This window comes from Pecten maximus, chromosome 8 (assembly GCF_902652985.1).
Source record: "Pecten maximus chromosome 8, xPecMax1.1, whole genome shotgun sequence".
In the NCBI taxonomy this organism is placed as follows: domain Eukaryota; kingdom Metazoa; phylum Mollusca; class Bivalvia; order Pectinida; family Pectinidae; genus Pecten; species Pecten maximus.
The window spans coordinates 18,037,393-18,053,758 of NC_047022.1; the positions used below are offsets into that span (position 1 = coordinate 18,037,393).

Consider the following 16,366-nt stretch of genomic DNA (forward strand, 5'->3'; position numbering starts at 1 on the left):
ATATGGAACAGACAACCCGGAATATCATCTAAAACCACATCGCAAACTCGCAAACTTTGTAGGACACCGGAATTAATCTAGATACACATTGGGAAAATACTTAACTGAATTACAACAATTTTTTACCAACCATCTAGAAATATCAGAAAATGGCAATGTATAATTACACAGTACTTTCTTTAAATGCGATAAAAGATATATTCAGGTACATAAGGATATACCTGAAGAGGCATGCATCCATTACTCTATGTAACAGCGACCGTACAGACCGAACTTCATATATAATATCATATTTATATAATTAAGTCAGTGGTAGAATATGTTTCCTTGAATAGAGCATAATCAACGTTAACATTATCCGATCCTTGTACCACAGACGTCTGCATCTGGCTAGTATTTATAGAAAAATATCTCTACTCCTATATACTATATCAACGTGTATCAGAGTAAGTAGGGGCTATATTTTTTTGGTTTCAAATAGTCTATAGATATTATGTTATATAATATAAATTTTGGTTAGTACACGTATTTAAAGAAGAAAAAAAAATATATTAATCATACGCAGACGCCTGTGTTTGTACTAGTGGATCCAGGGGTGTAAACTGACGTTTTATGAGACAGAAAGATAAAATAACAATATACATGTCCTCATGAAATAAATTACATGCAAGTTAATGATTAACGACGAGTACACCTGTCTCATTACACTTAGTCGCGCAAGTCGTCTGGTAATCAGGTAAACGAGCAGCCTGTCTAGACACATGCACCTTGTGGGACCTCCCAGGGGGAAATACAACCAGAATTGAAGATGTGTTTTTCTCGAAACAAATTATGTTATCATCAATAAAAACTACTATTTTCTGAATGGCCTCTTTCATTGACAGTATAATGGGCATGGCTGATTATAACACCGACGGTGTAATTTTTGGGAAATACCCACTGGCGCCTCGCCTCTACATGTTCTTGGTTTCCAGTACGCTTGAACGTACGAAACTGAACCAAGACCTTCGATTAAAGTATACTGGTGACCATGATTATTGACGTACGCGGCATTGGTGACAATATTGGTAACGGGAAGGAAGGTATGGTTGAACAATTGAACCGTGACGGACTGTCGGAACGTAATAAGGGACACCCTTACTGTGAATTACCCAAAACAGAGGACACGGTTTGATAAATCCGGTAAAATGTTCTTTAAACTATTACTTTGAGTTGATAATTTCCGTTATAAAACTGTACCAATGTTTCTTGATTGTCATTCATAGATTTATTTTTATGGCAAGTCGATTATGCCTGTGTTTACATGTGTGCGTACGTGTGCGTTTGAGTATTTTATCTGTACACATATGTAGAACGATTCAACTATTGTTTCTGTCAGATATACACATTGGCGACATGCGTGTGTAAGTTTTTTTCTGATAATATGCCGTATTTACGCACCGACAGCAATTGACTTTCTGATGTCACCTTAATTATAAATATGTGTGTCAGTCCATCCCCTAGTTTTGAATGAACCATACATACAAACATTTACATGTTACCTACATATAAGCTTATATATATATATGACAGAAGTAAGAAATGATAACCATTTCCGAAAAACGCCCTATGTTTTTGACAGTTTTACTTCCTTATTGGTAATATTACATGTTGTGGCAGTGTATAATTAATTGTGGTGGTTGAGAACCAGGAAATTATTTATATTGACCAGGGATTTCACAGCAACAGGATATTTTCTGTATGAAAATGATTATAATTCTGCTTTTATAGGTAAGGAAGGAAATACTGAGTCATAATCTCTACATAATAAATGACACAGTGTCACAGTCACAAATGTATGTACACAAATTTAATTATCATCTGGCTGTATATCCTTGCATTAAAATGATTAAACAGTAACATAGTAACAAAAGGAAAACTTCTAAAATAAAAATTTAGTGAATGTTTTATGTACATTAAAAAGACTAAACTTTTTTTGTATTCATAAAAAAGTTTTTGAACAGGCTATTTGTTTAAAGAACACCATGTGTTAATGAGTTAAGTACATTGTATATATGGACATGAGCTATGGTATGGGTGTGTTTATCAATAATATTCCATGAAATCATTAACATACATCTATAGACTTGCCGATATGCATGTTGAGAGACTGCAATACAGTAACACACCCTGATATTTCATCATCTTTTTCGGCATAGCTGTATAATTTTCTTTAGGCCCCAGATATGACGCGAAAGGTGGCGTTACTGGTCAAGAAGAAGTATGTGATTGGTCAATGTAGCGGTAAATGCAAAATGCAGATATGCAGTTAAAGACGAAACAAAGATTGAATGCAAGCTGAAAAAGTGGATGTATCTATTCAAATGACACATTAATAAAATCATTTTCCTGATTCAAATGCAGTCTTATTATCACCAAAAATGATTCAAACTGATATAATTTTGTTATCCGTGCTGAAACTGCACATTTATTGATTAGTTCGTTAATTAATTTCACCAGCAGTTTTACATTATAACCACCAGCATTAAGACTATGCCGTTTATCTTTTTTAAAGATATTTCTTGGTTGTTCTGGTTTTCGGCTGCAAAATGGCTGTTTCCACTAGCTAAAAAGAGTGTATTATTTTTTCCAAAATGGAGAAAAGAATTGAATACCCTCCCCCATTCTAAAGAAAATATTTAGATATTTTACTAATTCAAGCAGGTAGCTATAAATTTCAAGTAGAAATAATACTGACACAGTCTCATTTTTGGGTTGTAAAAGTACTAGTGTATATTAGCCAAAATTAGAACATATTTTCAGGTTTTTTGTGAATGACAAAGTTTCAGAAAGTTCCTTTATTCTGCCTACAAAATGAAGCTGTTGAAACTCACCAAACAATCTACATAGCGTTTCAAAATACAAAAGTTATCATTTCATCTTGATTTTAGAATTGGGTTGAAAACAAAATTGATTATCAGTAAAACATGAATTACTCCTTGATTATTAGGACAGATATTTCGTGAGTCCTTGACTCATTTGAGATTGGCTTTACCCACTATATCTCTTAGTATGGGGAGTGGAACACATTTCAGTTTTGGAAATCATCATTTAGGTGTTCTGGAAGAACTCACCAGAAAAAATCCTACAATATTTACAAATCATAATTATGGATTATGTAATTGCATTTGTGAATGTAAAATATCAAAAAATTTCATGCATTTCAATGGGATATTGCAATTGCATGGTTTCATTTATTTCTGCTGGCTTCCTTGCACTTTCAACATGTACTGAAGTAGCTTGTGAATTAATTCCCTTTTTTATGTCTACCAGTCATAAACTTCTACAAATCAGTTTTTCTGACCTTATCAACATGCATGAAGAATATGCCAAATCTCCAAGACTTCTACATGATAAATACAATGATAGTTATAGGTAATATGAATCTTATATACAGTACTTGAACATGATGTGCTGTGAAAACTGTATCTAATCCTAATTTTTTATTTTATTTTCAGATGATACTCTTATGTAAAATCCCTAATATTAAAACAAAATTGTGTGCCAAAACATTTTCGATACCATTCAGCTGAGCAATTACTGAACACATGACTTTGACCTGATTCTCTGAATGACCTTGAATCTTTTGCCTGACCTGAAGTTTTTGGCCTGATGGGGGCAGCAGCAGTTCGAGGACAAAATGGCACAGCGACCTTCACATTTCATCCTTCGGGCTACACAACCAATGTGAACTTCAATCAGGGCCAACAACAATCAACAACATCTCCTAACATAATGTCTTGTGAAGCTTGTCAAACAAACTTCAATCTTTTCAAAAGAAAGGTAAATTTCATATATCATCCACAGGATATTGGCTCGGTTTACTTTAAATCCAAAAGTTCATGTGATTTTTCCAAAAACCAACACTCTTTACCTGTGCATCTATGCATTATCAAAAGAATTTAACTGGGTAAGACATATATGTTTATATATTCATTATCAGTTAAACAAAAGCCAAACTACACTGATCTCTTTGCATGGGTGTTGGGTCACACACACTTCACATTCAATGAAAATATTAGCCATGCAATTATGTATGGCTGTATACTACAAGTAAAACAAATTCCTAATTTATTTAATTATTTATGTCTTCTTTTTTTGGCAGAAAATGTGTAGATATTGTGACAGAATCTTCTGTTCGAGTTGTGTGCATCGTTATCGAGATCCAGAAAATAACAGAATGACATACAGACAATGTAATACGTGTAAAGTGTTAATGTCTGGAAAATTCACACGTTCTGATCTAATGAAGTGGAAAGTTAAGGAACTACGAATCTTGCTCAATAAACGGAATGTCCCAACAAACACGTGTAAAGAAAAACATGACCTCATCGATCTACTGTTCATCAACTTCGCCAAAACCCCAGCTCAGGAGTCATCAGAAGTGGAGGACTTGGTGAGTAGAAAAATGGTGTACAGTTTAGCTCAGTCAATTGTTGTTTTTTGTTGTTGTTTATTTTTACGTAAAATGCACAATTTTAAATTAATCATGTCAAATTTTTGACTGCATGTACACAAATTGTAATTTTGCCAGCCGTAATGATACAGACTACTATTGTTGTCTCCTTTTGAGAACTGGATTATGATTTAATACTTGAATATTTAGATTATTACCTAATTATTTTCTCTTATTTTTCTCAGAAAATAAAAAAATAAGCTACCTGTTTAATGTGTATTGTACACAAATGCACATTCTACACTGTTTACACAAATATTTATGTTATTTGATTGACTTCTAATTAATAAAAATGCCTTAATAATGAATTTCCACTTTTGAAACCTTTATTGGAGATTGCTTTGCCTGTCTGGGCCCAATTAATTTGTTCAAAAGGTGATTAGCTTAATGACATCATTAGTGAAAATCTAATTTCTCTTTTAATTCAATACCTCAATGTGTGTATATTCCTTGCAATATGCAGGCCTACAATGTAGGTAGGAAGATCTAGAGCCTGGAGAGTGCTAAAGTTTTGTAATAAAAAGAAAATCGAGCTAGTTTTAACAGAAATGATTGGTCAGGATTTCAAAATTGTTGCTAAACTGCAATGAGCCTAATCACCTTTTGAATTACTGGTCCCTGGTAGAAATTGTGTGGGTTTTTTTTTTTTGTAGCAAAAGTGTTAAAATATCGGGGAAACTAGTTTGATGGATTTTTCACTAGGTATTTGTGACCTCATAAAAAGTACTTTTTTTTTTTTATTTAATTTATTAGGGAAAATTAAAAAAAACATGTAATTAAAGCTTTATGGTTTGATGCAGATTCAGACTGGTAAAATTGATATTGTGCTTTATGCAGAAATTAATTAAAATTTTGTTCATTATACTTCAGGAGTCTCTGTCTAGACAGCCCAGTAGTCTGTCTGGTAGTACAATTAGCAGTGGGGGTACTCAGGATATGCATAATCACTCCCAGGGAACGCAAAACTTAAGTCCCCAAGAGCCACCCCCACCCCCAGGGCCAGAGACTGAGGTAGAACGAGATACAAGGCTGAGACAGCGACAAGAGGAAGAAATGAGACGAGCCATGCATAGACAGGAAATATTTGGGGAGGATGAAGATGAGGAGGTAAAATTTGAGAATATTGTCGATTGGAAGTGACATGCAAAATAACTCCAAAGTTAAAGAAAAACGTCTGTAAACTCTGAAAAATACATTGAAATATATTTGTCGACAAAAGAAAGAATTTCTCAAAATTTCACCAACGGGTAGGTATCCCCAGCAAAAAGCTAAAACTCGGTGTAATTGTCTACCAGTAAAAAAATTTGATAAGTCACAACTCTACTGGCACACCCCAACTGGGGGATTTCATTCTTACAGAATCAGCCATACTCCTATATATATTATATGGCTGTATAATTTCAATAGGACTGCTCAGAGGATAAATATATTCCCTCATCAGATTTCAAAGATGGAACATTGAATTGCATTATGTTAGATCTGAAAATGTGAAACTTGAAAAGTTGCAAACAGTAGCAAATACTCAAGACCCGAGGGTAAATTGTACTTTACCGGTAAGTACTGTGTTTTAAAACCAATAACAGTAAGCCCATTCAATGTGAATTTCGGTTTTGGTAAAAAAAAAAAATACAAAATGTATGTGTGATTTGTATGGTTATATGACTTGTTTAACTATCATTGTAAAACATCAGAATAAGTTGATATTTATCCTTCACCAATAAAATATACAGGTTCCTCAGGAGACGGCCACACCTCGTGTGAGGATGAATCTGGGCGAAATAAAAACTCTGGAGGATGTTGACAACCTCACAGTCCGGCAGCTAAAGGAAGTTCTGGTGACGAACTTTGTTAATTACAAAGGATGCTGTGAGAAGCCCGAGCTAGTTGACAGGGTCAAGAGGCTTTGGAAGGAACACAAGTCCAATGAACAAAAAGGTAAGAAAAAATAGATTTGTGGTTCATTGCCAAGGATTATAATATTGTATGATCTCAGGCATATTTCAAATGGTTGTTCGAAAAAGTATACATCATTGTTCAGATATAAAATGATGTCAGTGTAATTAATTTCTCTATTTTCAACAATTTTTGTGAGAGTTATGTCCCCTCTTTTGCAGGTTTATATTTTGATTAGTGAAATTACCATACGAGTGTACTCATAATTGAATTAAGTTTTTTGAGCGTTTTTTTTGTGACCAGTTCTTTTGTATATCTTTATTAGAATACCCAGTTATATATATTCATGAATTTTAGCACCAATCATAGCATCTAGATATTGAAACAGAGCTTATTACTTATAACAAATTGGGGGTAATTTTGAATAATGGTATTTCATTCAGTCTAAACTGTAAACAAAATTACTTAGAAATACCTGATATTAAGAAGAATATATGTACAAGGTAAAACGTATGATTAAAACACCAATTACATTGTATTTCAATTTCTTTTTTTACAGTAAAAGATATAGACTCAACAGAAAGTAAGTACTCTATTCTCATTAAAAAAAAAATCTTTAAAGGCACTACACCGCCAACAGCATATACACTTCTTCTCACAAAAATGCATAAAATGCCACCCATGGTGTAGAAATATGTCTGATTAACAAATGATTAAAACAACTAGTGCCCTAGAATGATCGCTTTTAAGAATGAAGTTACTTACAAAATGAAGATGCAGATCATGGTAAAATTTCTTTGGAATCCAATTACTTGTTTTTATTAATATTATTATTATATCATATATTATTTGGTCACTTCAAATTCTAAAATTAACAAGAGAACTTCCAGTTAAAAATCTTCTGTCTTAAAAGTTGATTTGAAAATGATGTCCCTCTACAGTCCCCTTCATCCATCCGTCCATCTGTCCTACATCAACCTTTCCCTTTAAACAACTTCTTCTCCAATCCCAAATATCCAAGGGTTATGATATTGGGCCAGTAGAATGCTAGGATGAAAAACTTATAAAGTTTGTTCAGATGAATGTCCTTGACCGACTTAACTGGCTATATTCTGGGGCCGCGGTGGCGGAGTGGTTATGGTGTCCCGACACTTTAACACTAGCCCTCCACCTCTGGGTTGCGAGTTCGAAACCTACGTGGGGCAGTTGCCAGGTACTGACCGTAGGCCAGTGGTTTTTCTCCGGGTACTCCGGCTTTCCTCCACCTCCAAAACCTGGCACGTCCTTAAATGACCATGGCTGTTAATAGGACGTTAAACAAACAAAAAACAAAAAAAACAAAAACTATATGGATCAAATGTGTTAACAACAACAAAAATCTTCCCAAAATGAGACAAAAGGGTCCAGAATAAGCAGTTTGGAAAAAAGGGCTTAGACATCTCTCAATTCTGATATAGTTACTGATCCTATTGTAAGTGGTGACAAACTAAAACTGTCTTTCTGACGGAAGGTGATGACAGATTTATGTTTCTCTACCAAAACATAGAATTTTCATATGAATTTTGGGGGAAATATCCAGTGACACATAGGTAGAGAAATTAATAAGTAATGGTATCAAAATACTAGCCAGCAGTTAACATTCAACATATTGTGTTCGACCGTGTGCCCTTATAGGTGCATCCCCCTATCCATACCCCACCACCAACTTTTCTCAGGAAAAGAGGATTTAATTTGAAAATATAAAAACTTTCTTACCTTTAACACTGATCTGCCAATACAATTTTGAGTCTTTCAACCAAAGAATCTTAATTGTTTTCTCTACATAAATGAATGTAAATGAAAAAATTAGTTGGTATTTTTCCCCCCGGATTTCACTTAGAAACATTTCCCCTGTACATGGTTTCATTAAGCGCACCCCTTTTTTCGTTTTAGTAAACACACATTGCTTATTATGTCAAATATGGTAATTGCATTAAATGTATAAAAATTTCATTAAAGTGAAACTTTTTTTTTTACAGCTACAGACCCAAAAGGGGAACCAGGTATCGGAGGGGAGAAAACGGAGGACGACATTTGTAAAATCTGTATGGATGCTGCTATTGACTGTGTGCTTCTGGAGTGTGGTCACATGATATCCTGCACACAATGTGGCCGTCGCCTCAACGAGTGTCCAATCTGTCGACAGTATGTGGTGCGAGTTGTGCACACCTTCAAGAGTTAAGGACCAATCGTGTATAGGACCATCATCTGTACATATGTATGGTGTGATTATTTAAGTACACCTAGACCATCATCTGTGTAAGATGTGATTATTTAAGTATTTGTATTAAACAGGAGGCATAGACCACTGTCAAAGCAGTTGTATAGGAAAACCTGAAAGTTCAGAAAGATGTAGATTAGTGACATCGGTTAGAAAGACAACAGCAAATTCGGTTAGAAAGCACATTGACCTTGTCATTGGTTCGAGGCATTGGTAAATATCCATTCTATACCGATACTAAATAACTTCATTTTCACCTTTTTTCTACACAAATTAAAATTTGATGGCATCTCAACTTTACTACAGAATATACATATACACATAGCCGGGGATACATTTAATTCCAACAGAGTGCAAATTCAAAAGGGGAGAATTTATTTGATTTTAATACATATATTATAATAATAAACAAGAAAGGATAATATTTAGCTAGGTGAATGTACATTTTGTATATGTTGATTTACTGCTGGGTCAATTAACTGTACTCTCATCATATAATTTAGACTATACCTGGTATATGTGCCATGAAGTAATAGGCAAATTCTGATGTGACCGAGCACCTGTTGAAGAGGAAGTGATGGAAGTAAAAGACTTTGATGTGATTTAGAGAAATTTGTACTGGTAGATATATCCAGTAAGTACCAATATGAGGGCTTAATTTGCAATAAAACTTCCTTCCTTTTCTGAAATTTCTACTGAGATTTAAGTTTAAGAAATATCTTGCAATGAGGATTTTTTTATTTTTTTTTTTAAATATAAGGACCCTGTTTATAGCATCACATGATTTAAAAAAAAATTAAGGAATGGATTGCTGTGATAATCATTTTAATACCTGTAAAGTAAGGCTAACACATACAAAATATTTGTTATGCTGTCAGTTATAAATGTAGATCTTGTGTATGTTTTTACAATGTCTTTGCTGAACTTATATATGATGAAGCACCAACAGATACAGATGCTGTATAAAAGGTGTAACAAACATATGATGATTACAATGTAAATTTTTCATAATGAACATATGTTACTATACAGTACTTTTTCTGATTTTTTTTGTAGGTCGTCTAAAGCTTACTGCAGTGACTTTCCTTATTCAATATAAAGATAACAAAAAAAATATTACATTATTAAACATGTCCAGTAGAATTTTTTTTTCTCTGTCTCACATTTAACCGATGAGCAATGAAAGATAATGAAACACTATATGTACTTCCTCTATAAAAAAGACTATGAAAAATGTGTTTTAAAGACAGATTTATTCCTGTTCATTTCCCCTGAATTAGGAAAGGAAGAATATACGAATGTTTGTATGCAGAAATGTCTTTGCTGGTTTTAAGATAAAATTCATTGAAAATTTCTGTATCTTTTTACAGTGAAACATTTTTTCTATGAAAGCTTAAAATTACATTTGATGTTTCATAAAAAAAGAAAATCTTTACATAAAAAAGATAATCTATTTAGGGGTATCTGTGTTTCTGTTTTAAAACTGTGGGTGTTTAATATTGAAAATGGGGTAAAACTACTGGTTAGACTCATGTTTGTATAGTACCCACCCCCTACACATACCGTATATCACACCACCATCACTTACCCACCCCAAACCTCCCTACCCCCATCCTTTAATTGATGCTGTAGGGTTGATTTAACATAAAGGACATTGTGTCTCTCAATTTAGAACATTAGAATCTTATGTAAGTTTTACTCTGATGTTGACAATCAGAAAATACATATTAAAACAAATCCCAAAGATGTAAATCTTTCAGCCAAAAACTGATAAAATTTATTATTAAAAAAAAATATCACTTAAATTGCTAGTCATCTTTTTTCTCTCCATGGTGCTTGATCATGCATTAATGGCCGAGATCTAACAACATAGAGACCAATATTCCTTGTTCAAGTCCTCATATAAGTCATACATTTCTTCAATATTTGAAGGAAATATTTGTTTAAACTATTTTACCATGGAAACAGAATCATAGATGATATCAGAATAAAGACTCTGTCATCAAATTATAAATTTTTTTATATAAATATTTGAAATGAATATATTTACATTTGCATCAACCATCATTTAATCAAAAGTAATTTGATATACCTTTCTTAAAATGTTTATGTTAGCCCTAGAATTTGTTCTGATGTTTCTTCATCAATAGACACATCTTAAGAGACATCATATGAAAGTTTTTGAAATTGTATATTTTTGTAGCATTTAACATCTGAGGAAGATGAAAATGAAGAATTCGTATTTTCATTTGTAAATTTTTCCATACAATTATGACATGCTATTTTACATTTTGGACAAATCAATGAAGTGGACAACTGAAGTTTGTAGTGAATTTTGTTTGTATGTGTGTATATTTGCGAGGACTCCTTTTAAATTCATGAACTTTTTTTGTTCATGAACTTTTCATAATAACTTATTTATAATAATGGAAATATTAAGATATGGTCCAAACCCATTTGTTTTATGATACAAAGACATTTCTTGAATATTAGAATTCCACTGAATAGCTCAAATTGGCACCACACTTTTCACAGCAACTAGAATTGCTATTCTCAGAGAGTTTAAATTAAGTTATACGTTTGGACGTAGACTTTTGATCTTGTTTATGCTTTATGAAAATTTTATATTAATGTCTACCCATTGTCTTCGACATTCAGCGAGGAACTCTTCATGTCAGCACAAGATGTCTGATGCTTTATACTGTATGCTGGTTGACTTGGTTTATTTCATTATCAACAGCCCAAGTCATATTTAGGCAGGAGTCTTATGGTAGTAGCTGATGGCTTCTTCTGTAGTAGCCAGTGGCTACCTCACTGGAAGTCCCACAGAAGGTCCATCAATTGTTTTTCCAGAGAATCAGGAATCAAATGTCATGCCACACCTACAATAGGACAGTTTGTTGTGTCTGCTTTGTGAGAAAAATACAAACTTTTTAGCTTTCCTAGCCACACAGAATTTCACCTGAGTTTACTCTACTGTCTGAACTATTGAGGCTCCCCTGATGCTTTGATGCATCATCGAATTAACATTTAATGTTTACCATTGATTAATATAGTATATTTCCCAGGCTTCTTGTATTATACTCCTGTAAAAATGTGAAAACTTAATAGGATATCACTACCTACCAATACTGTACCAACGATAGATATAAAATAATAATTCAATGTAATCAGATTTTTCACATAACAGAACTGCTTCATTATAAAAAAAGTAAGAAAAGAAAGAAAAATCACTCTGTCTATGACTAAATCTAGAAATGTAGTTCTAGTTACATGTATTTCAATTTATTCTTATATAAATTTGATTTTATCAGGATTATTTCACTGTATGTACAAACCTCCATACATTATTGATTATAGCAAAAATAAGATTAATATGATGTGCCATCATGTGTTAGTAGATTTTATGTTTGTTTATTTTTATTATTTAATAAAAAAGAATCTATGAAGCATTAACATAAAGTTATGTTAATGACAATCATTTGTTGATTAACTCATTCACCCCTAAAGACACATTTGAACTCTTCCAATTCAAACATTGGAAGAGTTCATAATGACACTTCAGGGGTGAATGAGTTAAGATTAACATATATAATATTTATATATTTCTTGTGTGTGTTTTTTTTATGTGTTTTTGTTTTTTTTGTTACTAGGTACTAAGTACTTTACATGTACATATAATATATTAGATAAATTGTACAGAAAACAATGAAAACAACATGCTTCCATTATCATGTATTGGAACGGTGGTTAATTTTGTAGCAATATCATGTACAATGTTGTCAGTGAAATAGAAAACTAAGCTGGAGTATCACAGGGACTTAGCACAAATTCCCAACTAAAAATCCATTTTGCTATACATATATTAGTATCTTGGGTTTGGAATTTTTACCAAGTCATGTGATACCGGTATATTATGGTATTTTGACCCTGGGGTCAATTTACCATGAGGGTCAAAATACCATACTACACCGATATCACGGGGACTAGGCACAAATATTCCCAACCCAAAATCTATTATTATGTACATATATTAAGATATTGGGTTAAGAATTTTTACCAAGTCCCTGTGTGCAGTTAGTGTCAACATTGTTTTCCCATTAATTTTTTTGTAACTGCTTTGACTACCGATGAAAATATCACCTAGAATTAAGTGGATATATATTTGATTATTTGTTCATTGTGAATCAGAATGCAATCTAGTTGATAACCTCTGGTTTAATGGCGTAAGGATGAGGTGATTTTGTTAATGTTTAATTTTTTCATCTCAGCCTTTGATTTGTGTCTTATTTTGAAAGAAGTTGACCAACTTTGAAAGAAGTTTTCTTGAATGAAATACATTAAGAATCAACAGCATCAATATTAGAAAATTTCAAATTGGAATGGGTCCAATTTTATCTACATGTATGTCAAACATCTAAAGTATTCACAAACTACAATGATATACATGTATAATCTAACACTGCTCACTCCGATACAGATTTTGATATATCTACCATTATCCTCTTTTTTTTATCCATCCAAAACTTTTTTTCATTCTTTTACCATTTTGATTTGGACCAAGCAGATCCTGTGTTGATATTATTAGAAAAAATATATGATTTTTTATTTTATTGGTATGGAAATGAGTTGATTATCAGAGAACTTCAATGTTTCTTGTTTTTGTTTCAAAAATACATTTATCACATAAAATGTTTTTAGATATGTATTCTTTATCAGAATATCATTTATTTTGATTGACACCAAAACTGTTGATGTGGATTTTCCCTGATAATGATTTGATTTATTTTCATTGGCTTAAAAAATTATCAGCCCATAACAAAAAAAAAACTGTTGTCATTTATAATGCCACTTTTGATTGGCTGATACAGTGAAATAGTAATTTCTAAGAGAGAAGAGTTCATCAATAAAAGCAGATACCACCATAACATAAAAAATATATTGAAGTTAATTCTTCATTATTTGTAGAATTTGAGTTTTATTTTTAGAAATAGTCAACAAAAACAAAAAATGTTCATTACATGTTCTCAAAAAAAAATATCATTAAATCTGTTCGTTACTTATCTTGTTTTTCCGTTTGCTTTAGAAATTCATATTATTTAAAAAAAATCAGTTTGTTTGTTTTAAAGATTATAAACTTTTGATAGTTTTTTTATTATTTTTTTTCTGACATAATTATTTTAATATACATTCTTTTTAAAAAATACCACTTCATTTTGGAATATACTGGAATTTTTGTATATGTTAATTTTTTCCGATCTGTTATTTTGATATGTTGTGAATAGAATATACATGTAAGTCTATTTTCCAATTTTATAAAATAAATGTTTTTAATCTTGTAATAGTGATGTGTGAAATCATGAATGAAATTTAGGATCGTGTTAACAATTTAGCATTATAAGGCTAGTTTGGATGTTACATGTATGTGACTTATTTCAAATTGACACAGATAAATACCTGTATCTGCATAAACTTTGCAAGTACATGTATCATGTGACTTACTCTAATTAAATATCTACCCTACCTGTCTCAGAATTCCAGGTGACAAAATAATTGACAAAATTTTAGAAAAATGATTTTTTAATTTCCATCGATACATATACTGGGTGAAATTAAATGATGAAACAATTTTCAGATATCAGTATCTTTCTGTATTTAAAGCAAAAGCAAACATTTTGAAAAAAATAATGATTTTGAAATATTTTTTCTATTTCTGTTGTAAAAAATAGAAAGTTTTGAAAACAATTAGGCCACACAAAAAATGTGTGTGTGTTTAGAGTTCCCGACCAACCCTACATTTTGATTGCCTACTAAGTTTTTTTTAATTTAATTCGATTTTTTTTTCACTGAATACTGTCAGATCCAAATTAAAACTATTAAAGCTACCTGTAATCAAGCTTCAAGTATTCTACCCAAACCCAGGAATTCCCTATAAGGTTAATACTAAATTCAATTGTATGGATGGTACCACTACCAGTAACCAAAACCTGGGATCCTAGGTTGGGATAAATGTTTTACAATTGAAGAATAGCCCAAAGGAGGGAATGTTAGAAAAGAACACATTTGCATTGTTCAGCTCTCAATGGCGTGGTTAACGTCTGATTTTGCTAAAAATATATGTGTTCTAATCGACTAATTCCAAATAATACACAACAAAAATAAGCAAGATAAAATAAATAAAATAAAAAACTTTCATACCTACTGACCCTACCAAATTCTCAACTTGTAACCCTAAACACATATATATTTTTATTTAGCCTTAGTTTTCAGGTCTTTTTTGTTAAGCACTAGCTACTTTGTTTAAAGTGAATTATTGGATGTTAAAACATACTAATCTAAATAAGTACCCTATTATGTTTTTTTTGGGGGGAAAATTGTCAGAAATGTAACTGCTGTGAAAATCATATACAATATACATTATGATATGTAATTAATAAGATTACTTGCAGCACCATGCTAATTTCAAATCAAATCTGCTGTAAACAATCGGGACTAAAGGGTCTCAAAAATAGGGACTAGTCAAGCACATGGAATTTTTACTTTGTATGTGTATATCGGGTCGGTAATAAATCTACATGAGGGTTCCTAGTTCTGTACTCATAGAATTTTATGGGACTCACAGAATTTCTTTTAATACTTATATTTAACACTTTGAGACTCATAGTTTATAGCAATATAGTTGAAAAGGACTCGTGAAAATAACTGTACATTGATGACTGTATACATGTATTGTCGAATGCTAAAGAGACATACATACACCATCAATTTGGCGATCAGAACTTTAAAGCTATAATTGTTTATATGTATAGTTTTGTCTGTCGATAAACAGCATCACTTGTTGGTATATAATCAAACAACGCACAAATCTCAGGTTTAATATCGGTCAATTTGAAAATTGTTTATAATTACTCTCAAATTGTTTTGTTTTTTTATCAATAATGGAAAATGAAAGAAATACTACAAATGTACTAGACATTGGCTTGTTGGTAGATAAACATGTAAGTATTATCAGTAAGATTGTGATAAATATGATTTTAATTTCATTATTATTATTATGAAAAATTTTACATTGTATATATGATGTGAAATTCTCAAAAAAAAAAATTGTTGAATGTATACTTCTTGTTAAAATTAATGTTTTACATTATTGATCATCAATTGTATTAACATAGAGTTGTTGACTCTCAACTGTTGTTTTTATCTCAAATTAAATAGTAAAGGTCGTTATCAAAAACCTACAAAAACTCTACTTTGTCGTTTGAGAGCAGAGGTCATCATTAGAAACTTACAAGACTCTTATCTGTTGTTTTGTGTCACAAACAACAGTGCAGGGTACTTTGGGTTTTCGCATTTTATAACAGTAGGTGTGTATGTGTTAAAACTGACCCCCATTTGTCTCGTTTCTCATTATTGACATTATAAAATGAATTACATCTGAAACTAATGTCTCTGATGATCTTGCCTCATTTTACTCAATTTCCAGAGTAATTCCAGTAAAACCTGATTTGTGAATCACAACATTCCTCTATTTACAACAGTGTTGGAACTTTAATATCATGTCCATGGGACATTTCCTTTAAACAGTATATTGTATAGACATAGCCGAAACACCAGTAGTTTACATATACAGTGGACCCGCGATAATCCGGACGCCGATAATCCGGAAAACTCACAGTCCGGACGGAATAGCACGGGAACGGATTTCCATAATGTTATTT

General features: G+C 32.0%; 1 protein-coding gene across 1 annotated transcript; it reads left to right on the forward strand.

Annotated features, from left to right (window-relative positions):
- The first annotated feature begins 1,071 nt into the window (after positions 1–1,071).
- On the forward strand, positions 1,072–16,163 carry LOC117332658 (E3 ubiquitin-protein ligase RNF34-like). The gene is made up of 7 exons (XM_033891647.1): positions 1,072–1,182; positions 3,498–3,822; positions 4,145–4,435; positions 5,366–5,602; positions 6,226–6,430; positions 6,948–6,971; positions 8,407–16,163. The coding sequence occupies exons 2-7, from the start codon at positions 3,652–3,654 to the stop codon at positions 8,607–8,609; spliced, it is 1,131 nt and encodes a 376-aa protein (XP_033747538.1). The 5' UTR covers positions 1,072–1,182; positions 3,498–3,651; the 3' UTR covers positions 8,610–16,163.
- The last annotated feature ends 203 nt before the right edge of the window (positions 16,164–16,366 follow it).

Bases quoted from the DNA above. Each gene is read 5' to 3' on its own strand.
- LOC117332658 (XM_033891647.1), top strand. From the start codon at position 3,652: ATGGGGGCAGCAGCAGTTCGAGGACAAAATGGCACAGCGACCTTCACA. The intron at 3,823-4,144 runs GTAAATTTCATA...TTTTTTTGGCAG, and splicing joins TCAATCTTTTCAAAAGAAAG to AAAATGTGTAGATATTGTGA. The intron at 4,436-5,365 runs GTGAGTAGAAAA...ATTATACTTCAG, and splicing joins CATCAGAAGTGGAGGACTTG to GAGTCTCTGTCTAGACAGCC.